This window comes from Pterocles gutturalis, unplaced genomic scaffold (assembly GCF_000699245.1).
Source record: "Pterocles gutturalis isolate BGI_N339 unplaced genomic scaffold, ASM69924v1 scaffold33118, whole genome shotgun sequence".
In the NCBI taxonomy this organism is placed as follows: domain Eukaryota; kingdom Metazoa; phylum Chordata; class Aves; order Pterocliformes; family Pteroclidae; genus Pterocles; species Pterocles gutturalis.
In genome coordinates, this window is record NW_010124375.1 from 1 (window position 1) to 26233 (window position 26233).

Sequence of the window (26233 nt, forward strand, 5' to 3'; positions counted from 1 at the left end):
TGATCAGGCATTGGAACAGGCTGCCCAGGGAAGTGGTGGAGTCACCATCCCTGGAGGTGTTCAGGAAACGTGTAGATGTGGTGCTTAGGGACATGGTTTAGTGAGTTAGGAGGTGTTGGGTTTGACTTGATGATCCTTGAGGTCATTTCCAACCTTAATTATAATGATTCTAATGATTCTACTAGTGCAGAGTTTAAGGGCTTTCAGTTCTCTGCTTCGTGCCTGAGAAAGAAAAACATGGAGAGAGTTGGGTGGAGAAAGTGAAGGCAAGAAGGAAAAAAAAGAAATGCTGAGAAAGGCAGCATTTTTAAGGAATTAAATTAGGGGTCTAATTCTTTTCTGGGCTTGGCACAAAGTCACTGTGTGACTTCAGGATCCACATCCTAACACTCACGCCTTACCCTCCCCATCTGTTCAGAGGCAAAATGAGTGACTCAGGCCTGTCCTGTTTTGTAGAGTTCATCACCATATCAAGAGCACTAGGCTAAAACATGCAGTAGAAATATCAATATATTATCTATCAAATAGATTAAATGACACATACTGGATTGTTACTGGGGGAGGCTGGATAGCCAGTGAAAGCATAAGATGAAAAACAGTGGATAGTGGAGGTGCCAAAGCCCTGATAGTGATCTGCCTACTCTCTGGAATAGACCACATTAAGGAAGTTACTAAATTCATTTTGATTTTTGAGTTTTCTCATCTTATAGTGGCAGGATGCTTGGATAACTCTCAGTTGCTTGTTTTCTTTGTAAGGGCAGTAAAGCACCTTTCTTGCTTACCTTCCAGAGCTATTTCATACCTTCCAGTCTCCTGTGTACAGGTGCGTGAGAAGAAGGCCTTTTCCAGCTATGTTGTCATTATTGCTGGTGACCTGGGACAAAAGATAAGCTGAAAAGAGAGAGTGACAGTGACCTGTTCGACTTTTCTGTTTCACTTTATCTGTTGCCTTTCTGCTTCATCAGCAGGGCTGGACCGCGTAATAACTTCTCCAGGGCTTAACTAGTTTCAAACATCAGCATTACTCACACCTTTCTCTTGAAGAAAATGTACAGCCAATTTAAGTGATTTATCACAGTTCTAACTGTGGCTATAATTCTTATTAGTATGATTATTATTGTATTTTAAAGACATTGTTCATCTTACCACTAAAGGTTATTTTTCACTCTGATAATATTCTACAGCCAGCTTCTAGGTAGATTTTCTTTGAACCATTTCTTCTCCCTTGTTGGTGAAAATGTCTTTGCCAACTGTTTTTTTACTGTCTTACACACACACATCTGCCTATGGCATGCAACTGCTAATCAGTCATATTCCCATTGCATTCCCAGTGCTGCCAAAATTTGAAGTGACGAGCAGTGTGCCAGAGAGGATTTCTTTCTTTGATGAAGAAGTCAGGGTGAATGTTTGTGCTTTGTAAGTATCAGAGCTGAGAACACGTTTGTGCACAAGAAACATGGGATAGAGGATGGTGTGCTGTGCTGGGAAGCAGGGATGCTGCTGCTGATTCAGAGTATGGGTTGGAGCAATCCCTTTAGCTATGACTTCCATGACATGAAATACGATAACTCTCCTCCTGCTACATACCAGAATTAGAACTGGGAGTGTTTGCGTGTGTCCAACAGTTTGAAGATATCAAGCGGTACATACTTGCTAGCTGTGTTTTATTTATTATTGCAGAAAATGAGAGAAATAGTACAGAAGCTCATTCCGAAGGGCAGAGTGGCATTAGCTAAAGGGGATCTTTCTGCAACACATCCTGCTTTGTGTAAGGCACTAATGAGAAAAGCAAGCAGTTAGGAATGATATGCCAACCCTTGGTGCAGCACCACTTTCCAGCTTCAGACCTTGAAGAACGACTACACCAAGACAATGGGAAAGCAGGCTATTTTAACAAGATGCCAGAGACAGCCTAAAATAGTTGATGGGAATTCTGCTAACAGGTCCTAATTCCCAGCTGGTCTTCCATCTGTGCTCTGGGGACTCCTGAGGGGTTTAAAGTCTGCATTGCTCTTCAGTCTTTGCAAGTTTCATGCTAAGGACACACGATTGAATTCTTGTGCCTCTTCCTCTCCTAGGTACACTTACGGCCAACCGGTGCAAGGGAATGCCCGAATCAATGTGTGTCAGCAGCGCTTTTATAGTCCACGATGTGAGCAAAGCCAGAAAGAAACCTGTGAAGCTGTCACTGGACTGGTATGATACATGCAAGGCCTTTCTTCCCAGTCAGCTTTACCCATCACACTAACCAGCATGTAGCACAGTATTTGGTGGCCTCATTTCCTGGGGAACACCAGAGAGACAATACCAGAGACATGTTTTTTCTCTTCTCACTATCTCACAGGCAGTGCTGAAAGACCATTAAGTTAGTTTGTACCAATTACCTCATTAGGAGACTTTGATTTTTCCCTCAGAAAGAGTCAGTAGGAGGGAGGGAAGCTTATGAAACTATAAATTTGTGATAATTCCTAAAACACTGGAGCTGTGTTCTTACAAAACCTAATCAGCAGACCTCTACTGGGAGTCTTTGAGGACACTTAATGTTAAACTAATGATTAATTTCTCCACTAGATCAGACTCAAAGTGCTCTGGTCATAGAGCTCAGCCATCATGCAAGATGGGTTTAGGAAGGAGCATGAGCATAGAGAGGACTAGGGGGAATGATGAGAGAGGTTTCTAGGTGTAGGGGTAAATGGCATTGAAACAATGAGCCAGGAAGGGAGCCAGGGAGTGAGAAGTGTAGGGTAGGAGGGGACTGAGTAGAAAGGAAGACACGAAGAAGAGGTAGGCAGAGGCAATGAAGCTCTTCAGAGACTCACTAATACAGATCCAGGAACTATTTTCCAAGCATTGAGAAAAATGGGCCTTCCCCTTTTTGCTCCTTTTTCAGCTGGGGAAAGATGGCTGCCTCAACACTGTCATCTCCATCAAAAAATTCCAGCTCTACCGCAGCTATGCCAGGATGTATACCGGCCTCAATGTAGAAAGCATTGTCACTGAAAATGGGACAGGTAACACTAAGTGGAGGTTGGGCACAGCTAATTAAAGCTAACAGGTGGTACTTTCTGAGAGAAATCTCCTGGATCCCCATCTGTGTGGTAAACAACCAACAATCACCATTGTCTCCATGTAGCTCTCCCTCCAGAGCATCACTGTTCCATACAGCTTTTCAAAAGAAACAGCTTTCTGCCCAGGTCTGGCTTCTGTTTCCTTCTCTTTATATTGGGTGTGTCCCACAGGTATCCAGATGAAAGGCTATGACTATGTAGCAGTCAACCAAGAAGATGACAGAGTGATGTTCAAGAATATGGATCTCTATTACAAGAGGGGAATTCCTTACTATGGTGAGGTGGGTACCTGAGAGGATACATTTAGACCAAAACCCACTGAGGTCCAGCATAATGATCTCTCTGTTGCCCGATATATGGCTGTTCCCTAACTCTGTGCTGACAACTTCCTGTGATAATGCTGCATAAGAGTGACTGCTGCATCATTCTGTCATTAAGTTAGGTGTTCCTAGAGAAAATAAGAGAATTATATCATACCTGCACTGTTAGGGTTTTTCTTTTGCAATAGTTAAAGAATGCCTAAAAGGTGGATAAGTGAAAGGTCATGAGTGGGGAAGAAAAGGCTGCAAGAAACTACTTCAGCAACAGCTGTGCCTAAACTAAAGGTAGGATTTAGCCTGTGTTGCATCACACAGTCTCAGGGACGTTTGCTTAGAGCATTATAGGTGTTGAAACACATTCCAACTTATTAGCAACCTGCACATGCAGGATTAACCCAGGCACAGAAAAGAGGATGAACTGTACAGCATTGTTCTGATATGCAATGGGGACAGGGGGCCTAGGATGCCTTGGAGGTGGGAAGTGCTGCCAAGCTCCACAGGTTATCTGTGGCCATGAAGCTATCTGATTGCTTTAGTTTTGTTAATCAGCGATCTCCAAAGAACATGTGCTCTGGAGTCCCTCTGTTTCTATTTGCACAGGAAAGGAGAGCATGATGTAAGAATTTAAACCATCATCTCTCACTTAGTATTCTTTAACTTACGTGGTGGCCAACTGAACTGAAGAGAAACAGAAGGCTTATCATCAAAAGAATCTTTTATACAAGATAATGCATATAAACAATTTATTCTCCCTCTGTGATATATAATTTGTCCTTGCACTGATGGGAATTGCCTGCCTTTGCCTGTCACAGAACTCCTGCTCCTTCAAAATATTGAGGAGCATTTGCCTCTTAAACACGTTTCACTCTTGATTTCTATTCCCTGCAATTGTCCTCAGTGCTTAACTGAGTGTCCTCTGGAGAGCAGAGCATTTCCCATTCTTTTTTTTTTTTTTTTTTTTTTTTTTTTTTTTTTTATTCCTTGGGTTTTTTTTTTTTTTGTTTTTTTTGTTTTTTTTTTTTTTTTTTTTTTTTTTTTTTTTCTGAATCCCTTGGGTATTCTTTTTGTTCAGATTGTTGTGACAAATGTGAATGGCAAGCCCATTGCTGATAGGACTGTCCTGCTGGAGCTCAATGAAAAATATCTGGCCAACTATACCACTGACAAGAACGGCACTGCTGCTTTTTCCATCGACACGTCCAACTTCTTTGATCCCAGTTTTAATTTGAGAGTAAGTAAATACAGGCTTCAGTCTAATTTCTGAAAAAATACTTCATTGGAGGGAGAGATGAGAAGTAATTGGTGGGTGCTGGTAGGGTTGTTTCAGATGAGGAAAGTAGGCAGTCACTCCACCAACACCTGCAACTTGTGTGAAACTAATATGAGAAAATGCCAAAAATTTTTCATACCAGGTCTTGCTCTTGGCTTAAACAATCCCACAAAATCAACTTCCCAATAGAATATTTTAGGGGGAAGATGCCTTTGCCTCTCACCTGCCTGGAATTTTTTTATTTCCCACTTTGATAATTCTCCATGTATGACTCTTCTGCTTCATAGGTCAGGCAGGCACCAGATGACTGTGCAGACTTCTTCATCTGGAGGAATGATAATGAGCCCCAAGCCTTATTCTTTGTCCGGCGTTTCTACTCACGGACCAACAGCTTTGTGAAAATTGATCCGGTGAAGGAGAACCTCCGCTGTGACCAGCAGCAAACAATCGACATTCACTATGTACTGAACAGAGAGGGCTACAGTAATGCTAGGCACGCAAACTTCTACTATGTGGTAAGTGCTACCACAACTCCCAAAACATCTCTTTTCTTTCCCCTTCTCTTGAGCACCATATAAGGCAGAAATCTACAGATCAGACAGTGGTTACAGGTCACAGCTGAACTTGATGGCCTTTGAAGCCTCTCAGGACACCATTAAAAACAATTTCATGGGGGAAGGGAGGAGGTGCTTTTGATCCTGTCTTATGAGTTTTCTCTATGCCCAGGTCATGAAAAAAGGAAAAATAGTTCTCAGTGGTGAGAAGCAAGTCAACATCTCTGGTGGTAAGTTCTAGACTATATTACTACTGATACTTCAGAGCATCATTCTGAGTATCAGAGCATTAGTAAGTTTTGTAAGAAGGGATGAAAGCAGAGAACTGTAACTAAATCAGGTACTAGTTCTTAAACCCCATGACCTGTCACCACTCACAGTATCATTTGCTTCTGCTGCAGCATCCAGCCAATCCCTCATATCATAATGAAATTTATCTTGTTAGTTGAAAGATGAAAACTTTGTTGTGACTGAACACAAGGAATGTAACCTTTTTCTGTTTTATTTCTTACTTAGGAGTATTTACAGTTTCACAGTTATTCTGTGACATCCTAGTCTTCACCCATTAGAAAACTAAAACTTTTTCAAGTTTGAAATAATAGGTGTCCCACTTGACAGGGATATTTAGCAGTTAACTGCTTGGGATTCATTGCACTTTCAGAATTCTCCAAATACTTAAAAATGACAGTTTTCCCATCAATCACAGCAAACTGAACTTTGTTCTTTAATTGTTAAAAATATATTTTCTTGCAGAACCTGGTTTATTTCCAATCTTCAGTGGGTGGCTTAAGTAAACCTCACTCCACATGTAGGACTTGTTTTTTAGTATTTGCCATCTTTGGTCTTAAGCTTAATTTCCTGTCCCCGCTCTAGTAGCTGTCATCCATGTACATAAGTACTTCATATTTCTTACTGTTAAGAAAGCTCTCTCTTAGCTCAGGAGATTGGCCTGTCTCCTCTGGTGTAGGAGGTTATAGATTTTGAGAACCGAAGGCAATGTGTGCTCTTCTCATAGCAATCATGCACAGATTTGCCTGCCCAAGTTCTAGTCAGCTCAGACCCATCTTCTGCAAAGCACCCTGCTCTCAGCATCTTCCAGTTTGTATCTGTCATCTTGCTGATGGGACCTGTTCCTCAATCTCTGAGAGATGAATCTTCCAATATCCAACTTCCCTGGTTTTTAAAGGTGCTGGTAAGTTATGGATAAATATGATATTACCAACAAAGCTGAGGCTTGTTTAATCTCTTCTGTTGGCTTCTCCTTTCCTGTTTCATGTTCCTTCCACAGCTCCCAGAGGTACATTCTCCATCACACTGACTGTCACTGAGAAGCTTGCCCCCCAGGCAAGACTATTGCTCTACACAGTGCATCCTCATGGGGAGATAGTGGCTGACAGTTCTTGGATACGCAGCGATGTATGCTTCAAAAACAAGGTGAAAACCTTTGCTTTCGTATTAAGGGCTATATCAGCTGGCTCCTTGCCAATAGAACACTTAGAGAATTACTTCGTCAAGAGCTCTGCATTCAGGATGGCCTTTAGGAATTGAAAAGGTACAGATGTGCCTGGGAACATGAGGAGCTGTCCCTGGAATTGGCAGCTATGCCCAGACTCAGCCTAAATTCTCAATGGAGCGGGGAGAGGGAGCTCATTAGGGGATTACAGGCGTTGTGAATTTTTACATTCATAAGGGATTCATAAGGGCCATCTAGCAGCAGGATCTTCACCCCACAGAGAACAGACTGAGTGCTGGTGAAAGGTGAGATGTAGCTCTATGTGCCAAGCTCATTCTCCTAATTTCTGTGTGGTTGTCTTGAATTTATTCACTTCCAGCTCCAGCTTGAGTTCTCAGAGAAGCAGGGTCTTCCAGGCTCTAAAGTAAGTCTCCACCTTGAAGCTGCTGCCAACTCCTATTGTGCCCTGCGAGCTGTAGATCAGAGCGTCCTTCTTCTTCAGCCAGAGGAAGAGCTGTCTGCTCAGAGTGTAAGCCACAACCCCAGTCCTGTGTTCTTTTGACCTAGGGACATCCAGAATGATACTCCAATTCCCACCTGTGATCTCTTTACTGCTGGCTGTATTTTTATCTCTCCCTTTGAAACAGACATCTCAGTGATTAAACAAAGGTCTATGTCAGTTGTACACTTCAAAGACAGAAATTGATAGTGATGTTTACTTTTGGAAAGCATGGCAGTGTAAGACATATCCCAAGAACACGCCTAATGTGAATTCTTGAAAGCATAGCTCCTCCCTGGGGAGTGATTATGTCAAAATTGCATTTTATGACTCAAATAGGCCTTGGACCCAGAAAAAAAAAAAGCTGCAAAGTATCTTGTTGGACTCCAGTCTTCTCTTTGCATAGCTCAGGAGTGTATCTCAGTGCTTTTTTGCTCAAGGTCACCCCACAAAGCCATTGCATCTCAGAAGGAGGAGGGCAAAAGCCAGTCCTTCATGCATATCACCAGCCAAAATTGCTTATTCATCTCTATGTAGGAATCACTAGGCAAACCCACTGCAGTCTACAGGATTGCTCAGGGATCACCACAAGCTTTGAATAGATGTGATTTTGTACCTGTCTGGGACCTTCCTTGTGTTTACACTACATGACATTCTCACCTCCCAGGTGTACTACCAACTTCGTGTGAGTGATTTATATGGCTATTACTACAATGGGCTCAGCCTGGAAGATGACAAGCCAGAAGGGTGTACCCCAGTCAAAACCACCTTTTTTGATGGCTTGTACTATGAACCTGTGAATGTCAGTCGTGATGGCGATGTCTACAGAATTTTCAGGGTACGTGCTCTGTGTGGTTCTTTAAGTGGGAGGTATTCCAGAAGAATTCATGCACATTAACATTCAACTTTCTCAGGTGGTGGTTCTGACTGTTAAGAGAAGGCATCTGATGCCTAGAACTGCCTAAAGTCTCCGATCACCCAGTTTCTGCCTTATCCTCAACTCTCGCTCAGGAAGACTGAAAATCCCTTCTAGATATATTCACTGGGTTCCTGCCCGTGCTGCAGTAGACATTTCCTCAGCAGGACCATGGCACTGGCTAATGACATCAGGCATTCCTAGCACAGACCTGAGTCCATGATGCAGGCCACTTGCTTCCTGATAACTTGCCTCCACTCCCCATTGGCCACATGGTCTAAGACATATAATAAGCCTCATCATTACTGCTCTTCACAGAACACCAGGTGCTCCAGAAGAAAGACATAGAGGTTAGAGAGGAAGAGTTGTGACATTCAGGGTTGAAAGGGTGGGATGGGATGAGTGAGGACAGAGATGAGGTATGATAAACCACGTGGAAGAAATAGCATGGCATCCAATTTAGAGACAATGGACATTCATGGATTTAACAGAAGGACCACTCGCTGGATGAGGAATTGGCTGGATGGTCACACTCTAAAGAGTTGTGGTCAATGGCTTGATGTCCAAGTTGAGACCGGTGACAAGTAGCATTCCACGGGTGTCGGTATTGGGACCAGTGTTGTTTAACAACTTTGTGGAGACATAGACAGCGGGACTGAGTGCACCCTAAGCAAGTTTGCCAATGCACCAACCTGTGTGGTATGGTTGACACACTGGAGGGAAAGGGATATCATCCAGAGAGATCTTGACAGGTTTGAGAGGTGGGCCGGTGAAAACCTCATGAAGCTCAACAAGGCCAAGTGCAAGGTCCTGCATGTGGGTTGAAGCAATCCCAAGCACAAATACAGGCTGGGAGGAGAATGGATTGAGAGCAGCCCTGAAGAGAGGGACTTGGGGGTGCTGGTTGATGAAAAGCTCAACATGAGCCAGCAATATGCACTTGCAGCCCAGAAAGCCATCCATATCCTGGGCTGCATCAAAAGAAGCATTAGCAGCAGGTTGAAGGAGGTGATTTTCCCCCTCTACTCCGCTCTTGTGAGACCCCACCTGGAGTACTGCATCCAGCTCTGGATTCCACAGTAGAAGAATTACATGGACCCGTTGGAACAATTCCAGAGGAGGGCCACGAAGATGATCAGAGGACTGGAGCACCTTCCATATGAGAACAGGCTGAGGGAGTTGAGATTGTTTAGCCTGGAGAAGAGAAGGCTCCGGAGGGAACTCATAGAAGCCTTCCAGTACTTAAAGGGGGCCTACAGGAGAGATGGGGAAGCACTCTTTATCAGGGAGAGTAGTGATAGGACAAGGGGTAATGGTTTAAACTGAGAAAGGGTAGACTTAGAGTAGATATTAGGAAGAAATTTTTTACTGTGAGCATGGTGAGGCACTGGAACATGTTGCCCAGAGAAGTTGTGGATGCCCCATCCCTGGAGGTGTTCAAAGGCTTTGAGCAACCTGGCCTAGTGAAAGGTGTCCCTGCCCATGTCAGGGAGGTTGGAACTAGATGATTTTTAAGGTCCCTTCCAACCCAAGGCTTTCTATAATTGTATGATTCTAAGATTATGCACTGGTAGCTAGTGCATGCCCTACATGACATGATTGATTATTTCACATTCAGGATATGGGCCTGAAGGTTTTCACCAACTCTGTGTTACGGAAGCCAGTTCTGTGCAATGAAGACAAATCAGATATGGAAGAATACTCTGTCTATTTTGACCATGGTGTTGCCCATGTCGGTGGCTATAACACAGGTAAAAGAAAGTTCAAACTGTATCTCCACTCCCAGTCTACCTGGTCTTCAAAACAGTTGCCTGTATAAAATAACAGCCAGCGTGTTGAAGTTTTTTTGGTGAATAGGTCTATGTGACCCATTTTGCCTCTCATAAACTCTTTCTGACAGTCCTTGCAGTAAAGTAAATTCCCTCTCACTTATGTACAGGATACATACAGAAAAGACAGGTAATACCTGGATGCTACTTCTTTAATAAACTGATATTAGTTTTTCAGGGTTTTCAGGTGAGAACCTTTCATCAAATCACAGTTCAACTAAATATTTAAAAAGAAATGCCAATGCAGGAAAACAATGTCAATTCCCAATGTCAAGAATTCACACAGCACTTAGCATACTGAGCATATCGTCTCCAAAGCCTTTACAGATCAGCAAGAGTTATGATTATCTTTCTCCAAGTCAGATTGCTCAGCAAAAGGGCAAAAGTAGCAGTCATAGGTTCCCACCAGGGAAATTGCTATTCAACACTATGAAAAAGTTCTTCCCAGTGAGAGCTGTGCTACACTAGAAGGGGTTCTCCAGGAGGTTTCCAGGAGGTTTTGGAATCTCCATTGCTGCAGGTTTTCAAAACTGAGCTGGACAAGACCCTCAAGCAACATGATCTGACTTTGAAGTTAGTTCTACTTCAAGGAGATTGGAGAACTCCAGAGTTTCCTCTCAACCTAAATTTTTTTAATGACTCTGTGATTCTATGATTCTAAGTCCAGAGGAATAGTAAAATACTGTTATTTCCATGATAGGGCTAGGAAATCTGAGTTACCTCCATGCTCAATGAGTTGTGGGACATCACAAGTGAGTCCATAACAAAACTGGAAAGAGGGCCTTGACTCCTAATTTGGATCTGTAGTTTGACTATATGAACAAAAGCAGTTTTATAATGGATGGGTTATTCACCTCCAGTTTTAACTACTGAACAGGGTAAAAATGATTTGAGTTCTTAGGGAGGTTGGTAAGGCATTATAAGCTTTGGTGACAATACTGGCTACTGTTGTCCATTTGCAAATCAAAAAGAGCTGAGGATGGGGAACATGCCTTTCTAACTGGATGGATGAGACCTTTCAGTATGAAATGAAGCAAAATGTCTCATGAAATAGCTAAATTTTCTAGTATTTTCCACAGGAAAAGAGAATAGAGAAGATATTGTTTCTTCCCATACCCTCTATCTGTTATAATTTTCCTTTTTTATGGGAAAAAGAAAGGAAAAATGCTTGAACGGAATACTTAGTGTTCATTTATGGTGTTCAGCATGTCTAATGGCAGTTCAGAATCTTCTGGCCTGGCCTCTCTAATATTATGCTTTAACCCTACACAATCTTCTAGCTCAGACAAAGCTTCTTGCTGGAGGTGGTAGTAACACTGTTCGGAAATTCTTCCCTGAGACCTGGATTTGGGATCTGGTTCATACCAAGTGAGTCTTTTTATCTTCACTTCTTACCTCCTGCGTGCATTTTTGAATTGATACGTGTTGCTGAAATGAGTTCTGGGAAGAAGCCATGGAATATATATCTGCTTTGTAGATGCAGGTCTTCTTTTCCCATTTTGCTCAATGACTGCTGAGCTCCCGACCTTGTACGCAGTGTCAAACCTACTTGAACCGTGAATGACATCTGCTCTGTGCTCTGGCTCCCATCCTTCTCATGGGGAGAAAGAATAAGGGCTAAGAGTAAAATAAAGACATTTGTTTAGAAGAAAGCAGGAGCAAAACTTGTTATTTTTTCATCGAATTTTGAATTCAGCAGCAGAAAGGTTATTTAGTTTTTCTATCCAGGCTATCACAGCACCTGCAATGAGAATAACTCCATCTTAACTATGCATCCAGGGGCTGTTCTAGAATATTAACCTAAATTTTTTTGGCTCTAATCTGTATGTTTGGATATTATGGTATTTAAACAAATGCTATTTTTAAATTTAAAAAGCTGAGTATTCTTTCAAGTGTTTTTTAACATGTAGTCTCTGGCACCTTCATCTTTGCTTCCAGCTTTATAATATTTTTTTAAATATGTAGCAGTATCTTGCAGAAAGTGACATGAAAACACAAGTACTATCTCAAGCAGGGAGCCTATTCTATAACTTGGCTAGAAAATGCTAAAGATCATTTCTCATTCTGTTCTTCTTATTTTCCTCAGTTCCAGGGGAGAGGTCAATGTCTCTTACACCATTCCTGACACCATCACAGAATGGAAAGCTAGTGCTTTCTGTGTACAGGATGAGGCTGGGTTTGGCATCTCCTCTCCTGTTTCACTGACAGCATTCCAACCATTCTTTGTGGATCTCACCTTGCCATACTCTGTCATTCGAGGGGAAAAATTTAATTTAATAGCCAACGTCTTCAACTACCTCAGCAAATGCATCCAGGTATCTCAAGTTTCCTTCTGCTTCCTATATTGCTCATCTGTTTCCCATAGATCCCAGCATTCTCCTGCATAATGCATCAAAAATGCAGAAATAAGCGCTTAACTCATGCTTTAGCCTGACACATTACTCTCTCACCCTCTCTACGTGGACCCATCCCAGTGTCATAACACTAGGAAAATGTGGCTGATGATCACTGTGGCTGGTCCACAGAAGATAAGAACTTGCTCCTTATCCCTGCATGATTTAGTTCCTCTTTTTGCTCCTGAAGGATGAACTTGAGCAGATAGTATGGGTACTGTGCTGTGCAAAATGCAATACATACTGAGTATGTTGTATGTAGCAGTAACTCATATGAAGACTTGACTAATGACCACAGACAACTTGGTCTACTTCTGTCAAAACCAGCTACTAACAGTGGGCAGAAAAGAGACAGTTTTGCCACTTCTGCAGAGATATGCCCCATTCTTCTGTCCTTGTACCATTCCATAGATTAAGATGTCTTCTCCAGCAAGTCTCCCTTGCTCTGCAGCCTAACTTGAGGGGCAGCCTACTTAATTTGTAATCTTGCTCCTTCTTTCTTTGCCTTAGATCAGTGCCATACTGGAAAAGTCAAGTGACTATAAGGCAGAAATCCTTTCACTAGAAGGCAACACAACTAGAGTGTGTGCCAATGAAAGAAAAACCTATATTTGGGCTGTTAGCCCCCAAAAACTTGGTAAGTTTGTCTTTTCATCACCTTGATATATCCCTGTTCGATCTTTCTGCCTCTGTCAATCCCACCCTTTAATGCAGCATCAAGGCAGGCATTTCTGGACAGCTCCATTAATTGCTCCACAAATTTAGTACTGGACCTCTGCTAAAGTTCCCTTAGACACACTGAATGAGCAGTGAATTGTTCTGACACTTTATCTCTTCTGATATTTCGTAGTCCATTTCCTGTCCATTTTAGGAAGAACTCTTCACTTGCCACATTATGTCTGAAGTACTGGCAAGATTTCATATGCCTATGATTTTTCAACTGACTGTTTTGCACCTAAGCAACTGTACTCAGTAAGAATAAAATTTGCTAATAATTTTTGACTGAATTCTCAACAGGCAAACAGGACACTGTTCTTCCTCAATTTTACAGCTCTGTTAATTCCCACTGCCTTCAAGTCATCCTTGTTTTTAAAAACAAACAGTTACAGCGTCTTGCATGTGTAAGTGCCCCAAGATCTGAAGAACAAAAAACTTTTAATTAGCAAAGATTCTTCTCAAAATGAAGCACATATGGACCTTTTCTTTAAAAGATTGTTTCTAAAACCCTGTAGTCAGTGTGACTGATTACCTTCAGACTCACTGAGAAAGATGCAAAGTTATAGTGAAATGAAAACTGGATATGCAGCAAAATAATAATGCAGAGCTGAAAAAAAGAAAGCTGTTGTCTCCCTCTGGTAACTCTGATAATAATGCATTTTGCTCTAAGTAAAATCTCCTTTGGATTTCCAGCTTGAATGATTGCAGGGGTGAAGTAAGCAATGCCTGCAAAGCTGCTCACTTCAGGGTTGCTCCTCGGTGCTGCAGCAGCACTGAGGCTGCTCGTCAGTGTTTTCCCTTGGTTAACAAATTCTGTCTGAAGGAAAGAGGCAGCAGAGCTCTAACTATTGCAACACTGCCCTAGGCCAGAGAAAGCTCAGCACAAGGCTACAAAGAGGTGGACACTGGTAGTGAGTACTGCCAGTTTTTTTGCCAGGATCATCCCTGTTTCATTTCTCATGCTAGGGCCCCAGGTAACCACTCCTTCCCACTAGTGGACAGACATGGAGCTTTCATGTAATTTCTTTCTACTAAGCTGCCTTCAGGGGTAACCGCAGACATTGAAGATAACTTTATTTTCTTGGGCTGGTGGGTGGCTTTCCAGGTGAGGTGAAATTCACGATTACTGCTGAGGCCAAACTGAATACCAGAGGTACTGGAAACAGCACATCCCCAGAAGAGGAGACAATTCACAAGGACACCCTGATTCAAACCCTGCTTGTTGAGGTGCAGAAGGAAATCTGCATGTGCTTTGTGCTTTCTGGAAACTGCAATCACTGTAGCTGTGGGCTAGAAGCAGTTAGCTAGTGTGAGGAGGCAAGACGCTGACACAGATGGAGCTGTGTGCAGTAGGCTTTTCCATGAGTGTAAATCACAATGACCAGTGGCATCCACTGTCCTCCAGCCACTGTCTCCTTCTGGGACCACTAGCATACATGCCCTGACACCCCACAGATGTCAGTAAAGATGTACACAGAAGGGAGGAGATTCCATACCCTACCTGTAAGTGCCTTTAGCCTGTGACTCTAATACTGGAGAGAGGGGTGGAAGGCAGATAGAAAAGGAAAAGGATTTATCTTGAGCATCATAAAGCAGTAGTCACACAGGATTAGTTGGACAGAGTTCCTCTCAGAGGCTGTAAATTTCTGTTTTATGACTGCTTTCTAAGAAGGAAGGTGCTTTTGACAGGGTGTTGGGTAACAGAGAGAGGGAGCCAGGGACCAAGAGGTATTCTACTGGAGATAGGGTATGACTGAGTACAAGGGGTGCACTGTCTGGATAGCCACATCCACATCTTGTTTTACACCATTACATTGTCACGGATTCATGCTGATCTACACTTTTCTTCCTCTTCCTGACCACTTCCCTGCAATAAAACAGCCTGAAGGTATTGAAAAGGAACTGACTCAGAGCTCACTCATCTGTACAAAAGGTAAGACAAGTTCATTCATTCACTCCAGGGAGTCAGTGGAACTGCTTCACTGTCTTGTAGGTTTTGTCCTACAAAACCAGAGACCCTTCCAGGGGAGGAAAGAGGCTCTCAGGGTCAAGCTGCTGGGCTATAATTCAGGATTTTCAAAGATACCTTTGATTCATTGGGCAAGACTCTGCAGCATTTTCTTTACCCAGACTGCAGATCGTAACAGTCACTATAGTAATGCTTACAAAGTGAGTACTTATGGAAAAAAAGATTATTTTAACAATTCTTGTTACATTTTCTCATCAGGCATAACAACTTCTGAACCAGTGTCTCTCAGCCTGCCAAGAAACCTAGTGCAGGGATCAGCCAGAGCTTATTTTTCTGTTATTGGTAAGTTTAGTACTTAGTACCAAAAGTAAGTGGCATTGCTCTTGTGCCGCACCAAGTGCCATCATGTACACATGTGCAAAACTAATATAAAGTTGAGGAAATACTTAATCTTGATTTTAGAGGAAATGTTTCCTACTTTGAATAATGGCAGTGAAAGACAGAAGTTGCTTGGAATTCTCTCATATCACAAGAGGAGAAAATAGTCAGATTATTTCAATTTATATTGCATTTCAGATTATACTGCATTAGCATACCCTGCTCTGTATAGTAAATCAGCTAATTCAGATGAAAAGTAAAATAAGGTAGCTTTCTCTGAAAAAAAATTATTTTGATTTCTTGGAAAGAAAACTTCAGAACTTTGCTGACTGCATAATTTAATATTTATGCTTTTGCATAATAAAAAACATTTGTCAGTCGATATGTTCCCAAAGAATAAGACTTTCAGGTCCCAATCAACTCTATTGAACTTAAAGTCATTATTAAGACTGACAGTTCTCTTCAGTGAAAATTTTTGAGGTTCTGAACTCAGATTGCTTCCCAAACACAGTTGTTTTGCATGCCTGGGTCAGTGTGACTGTGCTGATAATTTGCAATACATCCTTGGTAGCCTATCAGCATCACACCCACATTACACATCATTCTCACATGTACACACAAAACAGGAAGGAGGTTATAAAAGGCAAGGAAGTCTAACCATTTTAAGGGTTCATAGCTATTTCTCAGAACCCATGCCAGCCAGTATTTGTGCTCAGTTTTTTCTCAAATTCTCAGTTTCTCCCAGGTGTCCAGCATCAAAATAAAATTTTAAAAAATGAGGGCATTTTAACCTTTCTTCTAAGCTGTATCTTTGATTACTGTGATTACTCTATATTGGTCATTGACCTTGGGTTCATAATAAGGTAATATAAAGCAATGTATAACACTATGTAAGAAAAACACGTTTGAACTGAACTGACTTCTTTTATCTTTAATTCTTCAGGAGACATTCTGGGTACAGCCTTGAGGAACATGGAGAACCTCCTCCATATGCCTTACGGCTGTGGAGAACAGAACATGGCCTTGTTCACACCTAACATATATGCCCTGGATTATCTGAATAAAACTGGGCAGCTGACTGAAGAGATTAGAGTCAGGGGTACTGGATACTTATCTCTAGGTGAGAGGTTTTCAGATTCTTGCATCTAATATTGTGATTATGTGCAGTGAACTCTAAAGCTCTACATGGTGAACATTGATCTCTGAATTATAGCGTCACGTTTACTGCATAGGAGTAGGCAATGACAGAACCTCAGAGTAGCATGTCCAACTTCCAGGAGCAAAAGCACCTAGAATTCATAGTGGGTGACACTATTCACCAGACATACATTAAAATTCAATCCTGATGTCTTACTGTTCCAGTTTAATAAACAGCAGAATAGTCCTTTTCTCTGTTTAGAAAATATCTGCTTTATTGTGTTTTCAGGGTACCAAAAACAGTTATCATACAAACACCGGGATGGATCCTACAGTTCTTTTGGGACACGAGATAGGGAAGGGAGTGTATGGTAAGTGATGACACTTTCTATTTCCCTCATGCAGCATCTTTATGCTTTGAAAAATGGAGAAGAGAAGGCTCCTTCCAGTACTTGAAGGGAGCTTATAAACAGGAGGGGGAGCGACTGTTTAAAGGGGTTGATAGTGACAGGACGAGAGGGAATGGTTTTAAACTAAGAGAGAGGAGGTTTAGGTTAGATATTAGAAGGAAATTTTTCATTCAGAGGGTGGTGGGGCACTGGAACAGGTTGCCCAGAGAAGCTGTGGATGCCCCATCCCTGGAGGGGTTCAAGGCCAGGCTGGATGGGGCCCTGGGCAGCTGCTCTAGTGGTTGGCAACCCTGCCCACAGCAGGGGGGTTGGAACTAGATGATCTTTAAGGTCCTTTTCAACTCAGGCCATTCTGTGATTCTGTGATTCTATGATTCTATGACATAGCTCAATTAATTTGAATCCCCCAGTAAAGGAGAAATTAATAAACCGGAGAGAATGCAACAAAAGATTGATGAGATGATTGGGGGCCAGAGTACATAATGTTCCAAGGGAGGCTGAAGGAACTGGGTTTGTTTAGCCTGTAGAAGGGGAGGCTACTGGGGAACCTAGATAAAGCTTTCTGCTACCTAGATGGGGACTGTAAAAAAGAGTCAGATTCTTGTCAGGGGTCCACAGAGTAAGAACAAGCTTTTGTCCTTAGTGAAGTTTCAACATGGAAAACAACTGAGTAGAAGGAAAAAAAATCTTCCCCAGGAGAAGGCTGCAGCGCAGAGGATGTGGATATCTCTGTCTCTGGAGGTTTTCACAACGTGATTGGACAAGAGACAACCTGATAGAGCTTTGAAGTTGGCACTAGTTTAAGCAAGTGGTTGGACTGGAGTCTTCCAGAGGACCCTTTCCACCTAGTTTATTTCATAATTATATTAATTAAGATTAGAAATTACTATAATCAGTCATCAAGTTGTGTCTATGCTTTACCCCTTCTCTGAAATAATGGTTTCAGCACAGTAATGGAGAAATCTCAGGTCTGTTTTTAATATCAGAATTTTAACTATCTTATGTAAAACTTAAAAAAAAATGTTTTATTTTACCTCAGACACTATGGAGTTCATTTTATATAATTTTCTATGCATATCCAGTTGCTGGTAAACTTTCTTGGTCTTGTTCACACCTTAGCTGCTTTCTGTTTCTGGTTCACTTTCAGGCTCACTGCCTTTGTGTACAAGTCATTTGCACAAGCCAGACGCTACATCTACATTGACGACAATGTCCAGTCTCAAGCTTTGATCTGGTTGGCAAGCAAGCAGAAGTCAGATGGCTGCTTTGAAAGTGCTGGGTCACATTTCAACAATGCTTTGAAGGTAACTGAGAAAACTATAGTCCCAAACTTTGAGTTCTGCCGTTGGGATTGATTTGGATCATTTCTGACAGACACAAGATTATCACCACAACCTTACTCTTCCAAGTCCTGTTCTCTCATGACTCTCAAATACAAGCAGGGCATGATTCTTATGTCTGCTTCTGGTTATGAGGTAGGAACAAGTAGAACTTTCTGATTCAGAAGTCTCAGGTTTTATTTTCCACCACTGCATTATGTGTTCAGCCACAGGCTATAATGTGCTTTACTGCATATGTGCAAAAGCCAAGAAAATGCATGAAATAATGTTGGCTTTATCCTGAGTGAACTTGATCTTTCTTGTTTCTGTGCATACAGGGAGACAGAAATTACTTCTGATATCAAATCTAACTTGTATCAGAACTATGAGTTAATTCATATTTTGTTTCTTTCTAGGACATCTGTACTGACCTGTTCTTTGCTTGTTTTTTTTTCAGGGTGGAGAAGAAGGTGAATACTCACTCACAGCCTACGTTGTGGCAGCATTGCTGGAGGCTGGACACTCGGCTGCGGTAGGTTTTTGATGCTGTTATGCTGTATTAGTCTGGTCAGCCACTTGTCAAACAATGTGCAAGTCATAGTCCTCACATCCATAATCTTTAACAATGTGGTAAATACTGACTGTAGGACAGTAGGGTCAGCTGAGAAAATCTGTTTCCAGAACCCTGCAGTTTCCATAAGCATTTGATGAGTGTTACAAATAAGTTATGTATCAAGTTCCTATGGATTACTTTGAAAAATCCCTGAGGAATCCAGTTGTGTTAAACAATTGTAGTCTATGTAGGTGCAAAATCCAGACTGAATTTGCCCACTCCATCCAGAGTTCAGTTTGAAATTTTCTCTGAATTTGCTCAGTGCAAAGTCCAAGTTATCCAAATCTTCAGTCCTACAAACACCCGCTGTGCATTTCGATCCAAGCTGTGTTTCCATTTCCCTGTTTCATTGTTAATAATGGAAGGGAACAATGAGCTGCTGGTTTGAATACTAGGCAGGGGGAAATGAGAGCTGAGTTCTGTTCTCTGCAATATAATTCTTCCATAGCCTTGAGACCCTGTCTTTTTGCTGACTTGTTTTTTTGTAAAATAGGGAAGATGAGAATTGTTTCCAAAGAATTTTGTTTCTGACAAAGATGTTCTAGGCATGCTGAGTTTTGCAGGTCCCTCAGATACTGTGGTATGTGGCATCATTTAAGTACATGAGACTGTCAGGATAAAAACATTGTGCAGAATCAAATAGTTCTTCAGCAACACGAATTTAATTACAAATATCTTCCTAAGAAGCTTCAAAACCTGGTGCCACAGCTGTAAGTGAAGCCGCACAGACAGAACATGTTTAGTAGTGTGCTGGTGACGTCTGAGCTGAAGTAGAACTCTCAGAGACAGACTATAACTAGCAAATGAGTAATAACATCCCAAAGAGCCTGCTTCATCATGAGGTCTCAATATGCTTTACATAGTTCTGTAAAAATTATCCACAGTTTAAAGCTAACGCAACCAAGGGATAAAGAACTCACCTGCATAATGACATCTTGCAAGTCAGGAAAAGAACCAGTGAGTTGTTAGTCTGGCCATGCTGCCTGTAAAAAAATGCAGAAAGAAGGCAGCACCACTGGAAGGGCATTTTTTACAGGGTACACACTCTAGGCCTTTACACATGTCATGGATCATGCATATTTTTAGCATGAAGGGTCAGTGATGGCAGCTTAAGCAGTGATGGAAGTATTTAAAGAGAAACTGAGACAGAAATCCAAGTACCTGACAACCCTGTTATGTTTTGCCTTACTAGCATCCTGTCGTTCAGAGTGGCATGAACTGTTTGGAGACTGCATTTGGCAATGGGGTCCACAACCTGTATAACCAGGCCCTCTTTGCCTATGTTTATGGTTTAGCTGACAAAGAGAAAAGATGCCAGTTCTTCCTTGAGAAGCTGGACGAGACAGCTACCAGAGATGGTAAGTGCGGTATGGCCATGATACAGGAAGGATAGCTGATGGAATCGCCTGTGGTATGATGTAAGCTATTCTGATGTTCAGTTTTCTCATCCGTGTTGCTCCCTTCCCATTTCATGCCTGCTATGCTTCCTGGAACTAAAACTTACCCAGTTCAGGACCCTCACGGCTGAAAAAACTTTTGGGTAAAGGCAGAGAGAGAATTGTATGCCTGTCTCCCACATGGTACTGCAGTGAATTAACTAGCAAGCGATTTTTCCATGCTTTTTACACCACACTTTTCTGTTTTCAGGTGGTTCAGTTCATTGGCAGAGAGAAAATAAGCCACCAGCAGAAAATTTTCCTTTCTTCTATTCCCGTGCCCCTTCTGCTGAGATTGAAATGACAAGCTATGTGCTCCTGGCTTTTCTCAGCAAAGCCAAACTCACTCCAGAAGACTTATCTTACATTTCTCGTATTGTGCACTGGCTTGTCAAACAACAGAACCCGTATGGTGGCTTCTCCTCCAGCCAGGTAACAACTGGGTGTGGTAAAAAGAAAGCTTTTGGGAGCAGTCCAGCCTGCAAGCTGGATCTTGATAGTATGACATATCTTTGTGACTGCATATTTGTTTGGATAGTATTTGATAAATGGTGCTGGCATAAGTCTCCTTGTCAGGGCACATTGTGCTCTTCATAGGCAGCTGCATACATATTTTAGTTTTAAGAAATGGGAATTTACCTGAGTTTGAAGCTAGCAGGAGACAGCAGTCACTGTTGACACAGCATTTTCCCAGATTTTCTGGAATAATTCAAATCTATTGCCCCAGAACTTGTATCTTGTACCCTTAGCTCTTTGCAAAGTCCCTCTCCATTTATGAGCACTGACAAAGCATCAGGGAAATAGCAGCTGTGCTAACCTCATGTACCATCTTACAGCGGGTATCTATCTAATTAGGGATCATGTTATTCTTCTCAGGACACTGTTGTTGCTCTCCAAGCTTTAGCCCAGTATGGATACCTCACCTTCTCTAAAAAAAGTCTTAACACAGTCAAAGTCAACTTCATGGAGTCCCACAGTCAGACTTTCCAGGTGAATGACAACAACCGCTTCTTACTGCAGCAGGCTTCCTTACCCACTATTCCAGGGAATTACAGTGTGGAAGTGAATGGCACTGGCTGTGTCTACCTGCAGGTAAGCAAGCTAGAAACTCAGCACCACCGCTCTGAGAACTAAGCGGGGGTTCCTCCATACCTCATTCCCCTCCATACCTCATGCCAAAGCCACAAAACCTCTAAGTCTGTGACCATCTCACATTTCCCATCTCTTTTAGACCACTCTGAGATACAACATCCATTTGCCAAAAAAAGTTGCAGGATTTTCTCTCTCCGTACGGCCAGACAATGTATCCTGCACAAACAACTTCTTACCAAAGTTTGACCTTGTCCTCTCTGCCAGGTAACTTCCTCTTATTGACCTACACCTTTGCATTCAGTTTAGTAAAGCATCCAAGGAATGATGTAAAGTACAGGCAGTTAACTGCTACTGTGCAGCTGCAGGAAGACAAACAAGATCACTGGGAGCTGAAAAATTACATTCATTGGTTTCCTCTCCATTTGCACACCAGACTAACAGAACTTTTCTCATTTTAGTTACACAGGAAACCGCAACGTCTCCAACATGGCTATTATTGATGTGAAGATGCTCTCAGGCTTTGTTCCTGTAAGATCTTCCCTGGAAAAGGTAAAGAATGGGAGCAAAGTGAATGGTAAACCCTGAAAACATAGGAAGCTGATAAAAATAGTCTCTGATTAACAAATTGGAGCCCCATGGGAACTCTGCAAAGTCCCTGGGCATAGCCTTCTGTCACATACTCTGTGTCTCAGACTTGCAGCTGTTAATCTGCTGAAGACAAATCTGTTAGGAGTTGACAAATCTAGTAGACCAACAGAGGTGAGACTGCTGCAGCTTCATATCCCCAGGTCCAACTAACAGCAAGGCTGAGTGTGTATTGCCAATAGGCAGATATATACACTATGCATACATACACACATATATATATACACATACATATATGCATATATATACGTATATATACACACACAGATCAACAGAAACATAAAAGACAGGACTTACACAAACACAGATAGCACAAATGGCCTTATCGTGTTCCCCTTTCTGGTTGATCAGACTGAAAGCTCATTTGTGGAAAAGATAAATAAATAAATAAATGTGTATATGCAAGCACATATACACATGCAAATATACAATGTGGATCTCTCTGGTAGCTGACCACAGACACTCAGTCTCCCCAGCACCTGCCCCTGGATCCTTGTTCTACCCAGTCACTGGCAACTGGACATATGCGCCCTGGAGGCTGCAGCCTCACTCCAGTGGCTGGAACTTAGTCCCCCAAGCACCGACACATATGTATAGTGGGTACCTCCAGTAACCAGCCTTAGACATGCAGTCTCTGCAGCAGCTGGGCTTGAAGCCTCTTGTCTCCCATTTGCCACATACACACACAAACACACACAGATAAGTCTCCACTAGCTGGTCCAGCCAAATAGCCTGACCAGTACCTGCCCCCAAGTCCTTATGGTCTCCTCAGTAACAGGCTCAGGCCTCCTGGTCCCTCTGGTAGCTGACTCAGACCCTTTGATATCTTCAGTATTTGGCCCAGACTTATGCCTGCTTCAGTAGCTGGCTGCCAAGCCACTTAACTCACTCACAAGCTAGTCCAGCTTTATATTCACTAGAGACCACACACTGACATAGACACGTCCATGCAACAAGCCTGAAGTCTAGTGTCTGAAGATGCTGGCACCCCCAGGGACACAGGTTCCAGTGATCTGTGGCCCCCTCTTCAGTGGCTGGCACTCCATATGCACACATCCGCAAAGAACAGAGAGCCCCTCACCTACAAAAATAGTCAGGAACTATTAAGAAGGCAGCAGAGACTGTGGTGACCAGGTTCAGGGCATGGCCAGAAATGTGTGCTGACCACCAACCTGTTTACATGCTGCTTTTATCCCATTTTCCTATCCTTTTTCTTCCCAATCCCAATCCTTTTGTTACTTCTGGTTCTTCCCCTAAAACATCCTGAAATAACTCTTTCCTGAGGCCCAGCATCCCATACTCAGCCCTGTGCCCCTGTAGGCAGCATTCACCTTAGGTCTGTAAGGTGATCCTTCCAGGTGATCCTTCCAGGGACATGCTGGTGTGGACTCAGTTGGTGGTATCACTCCCCAGCAACTGACAACAACCGGGCTGTTAACTGCCCTGTGGCAGCCCTGGGGGGAGCCAGGTCTGGATGCTCTGGTGGCTCTGCTCAGGTTACTGGTGTTTCCCTCTGCTCCTTAGTGTTTGTGTGCAAGAATCTTTAATCATACAACCTAACAGAACCTATTTAAGAAATATTTCTGCCATAGTTAAATTGCTCAAATGAGCATTTTGCAAAGTTATCACTTTGATGTGCTTATTCTGTCCTCTACAGCACAGTTTAACAAACAAAGTATGTCTCTTCCCTTACTATCCAGAAAACTTCAAATGATGATGACAATGCTTGGAGAGCACGGATAAGCACCTTGTTTCAGATCCTAGTGCAATTCAGGTTCTGCAACACATACATCAGCTTCAAGCCGTGAGCTGTAACCTTCAAGCAGATAAAAAGAAGGCGGCAATTAATTGCAGAGTCTGCTCATAGCTTGGTGCATTTATAATCATTCAGCATTGCTGTCTGAATTCTTTTTCTAGCTAGAACAGTATGAAATTCATAACTTTTATTTGGAAGATTTTTCCATTGAGATTTTATGCTGTTTGGCATCCTACTCCTCTTTATATGTACTCGGGGAAAAAAATAGCTGGTTTTTAAGGTTTGGAATATTTTGATTTTGTGTATTTTTATAGTAAAATAATTTTGCTCATATGCTTTTCTAAATTTTTTTTTAACTTTTGTTTTTTAAAATATACAGTAGACCAGCAAATGAGTCAGCTTGAGCTGCAGAGATCGTCGTGTAATTGTAAATTCTCATTGAAATCAGAGCACTCTTAAGTTAATGATAAAAGTCACACGCACCAAAGCTGACTAGTAAAACTATTTATAATTGTGTTTGGTTTGCATTCCTTATGGAAATAGTGAACTTGTGTTTCTTATTTTGACCACGAGATGGCGGGGTGGAATAAGAGAAGCATAGCAGCTACCCTAAACATATTTTGCTACGGAAGAGTTTATTTGTAAGTCTCGTTGGCAATTCTCCAAGTTAACATTGCTATCATTTGCCTTATTTAAAGCTTCAGTACCAGAATTCTGTTGTGGATCGTGTAGACATCAAGAACAACCACATCCTCTTCTACCTTCAGAAGGTAAATTTGGGAGGTTTCTTTTTGATTTTATTAAATTGGAAGTGTAAAACAGGCTCTGGGACAAAAGAAAAATCTAATCAATGGCAGATTAGCAATACACGTCTTCAAGACAGAAAGGGATTTCACTCAGTCCAACATCAAATATATACACACACAGTACCTGTAGTCTACAGTGAAGAGATACGCATTTGCTACTACTTTTTGTGAAGAATGCTTTATGATCAAATAGCATTTCACAAACATAGTTAAGTTGCATTCCATATTGCAAAAGTCCGCAGCCTACATAATATTCTCCAGCCTCTAAGTGATGCTTCTCATCAGTTGATCTGCGAGTATTTTACACAGAGTCAGTATCATCTGCTCCCTTTTAGAGAAATTTCTGTATGAAAAAAATAGTCATCCCACACCAATGACATTAATAAAGGGAATAAGAGAGAAGAAAGATGAAAATCAAAACACAAGGGATCTTAAAATACCAAGAAGGGAAGGAGAGGGGAAGCAAAAAGAAGTAGTAATGATATCTACCTCTCAAACAGTAATCTTTATTAGTTGGTCTCCAAGGACCTAATAAGGAAGACTGGAGTCAGTATTCTTAATTCACAGAGAAGCTGAGATGCTGAGATGTTAAAAGTTTACCCAGCAGGGCACCAGTGATGCAGAAAGTTCTCCAGAGCCTTTGTCTATGGCTCCATTCCTATGCAGAGGTCAACAAGACAAAAACAAGGACAAAGGGAGGAGAGCACAGAGGCACAGTCCCAGGCATGCAAGAAAAAGCTTGAGAAGCTGAGGAAGATGATTAAGGAGGAAAGTTTGGGACATTTGGCTGCAGGAGTGTGGAATGAGGAATGGAACCACAGGGGAGGATGGAAATCTTGAGTTCAAAGTGATTAAAGTCAGAAAAGTGGAAAGAAGATTCATAGGGGTGCTGAAGGTTATTTTAGCTGGGAAAAGGCAAGGAAAGAAACTAACAGAAGCTTTCAATGACAGGATGAATGCTGATGTGCTGAAAGCCACAGTAACTGGGGAATCATTGGGGTAATTCACAATGGAAATATGAAGAGGAAGAAAGAAAAGAGCACACAATTTTAGCAAGAAAACATATTTAGCAACATCTTTTAAATTATTACATGATTTTACATCAATTTACAATCTGGAGAGAACTGTATAACGGTATCTGTACTTTGTCACCCAGTCTGACCCAGAAGTGCATCTCTTGAACCTTAGCCTCAGGGGTAGATATGAAAAGAAAAAGTCCAATGCACTTTCTTGTCTTGCCATTTACAGGTCTCTCAGAAGGAAATCAACTTCTCCTTCAGTGTGGAGCAAAGTCTGCCTGTCTCAGATATCAAGCCAGTGCCAGTACATATATACGATTACTACGAAACAGGTAGGTGACCACAGCAGGCCTGAGCAAAACCTGGGAAATCAAAATATTGATCTCAGCACTTACAGTATGAGGGCAGTGAATTTTCCCCTGCTCTCTCTGTGTGAGCTCTTCTTCACTTTTCTGTGTTTGCTGCCTTTGTTTCTCACGAGAGACAAGTGGAGAGCAAGCTAGCAATTCTGCTGCTTTTGATTACTAGACAGCAAAAGTTTACAGAGCATAGACAGTTTCTGCCCCCCTGCCTTTTCATTTCTTACTTCATTTCAACATAAAGCAGATCAGAAAGTGATATGTCAGCAGTTGCT

General features: G+C 42.0%; 1 protein-coding gene across 1 annotated transcript; it reads left to right on the plus strand.

Moving 5' to 3' along the window:
• Positions 1-1331: 1331 nt before the first annotated feature.
• LOC104457732 (ovostatin) lies at positions 1332-25931 on the plus strand (the record flags this gene model as incomplete). Its single annotated transcript, XM_010078236.1, has 28 exons — positions 1332-1416; positions 2079-2196; positions 2891-3011; positions 3240-3349; positions 4461-4619; positions 4946-5173; positions 5385-5442; positions 6501-6646; positions 7045-7194; positions 7832-8002; positions 9699-9831; positions 11190-11277; positions 11996-12224; positions 12813-12939; positions 14125-14246; positions 14901-14952; positions 15247-15330; positions 16310-16486; positions 16793-16874; positions 18061-18217; positions 18690-18764; positions 20038-20203; positions 20493-20713; positions 21158-21373; positions 21513-21637; positions 21832-21922; positions 24473-24544; positions 25829-25931. Coding segments are annotated over 28 exons (3666 nt in total), but the record flags the coding sequence as incomplete, so codon positions are not given.
• Positions 25932-26233: the final 302 nt, after the last annotated feature.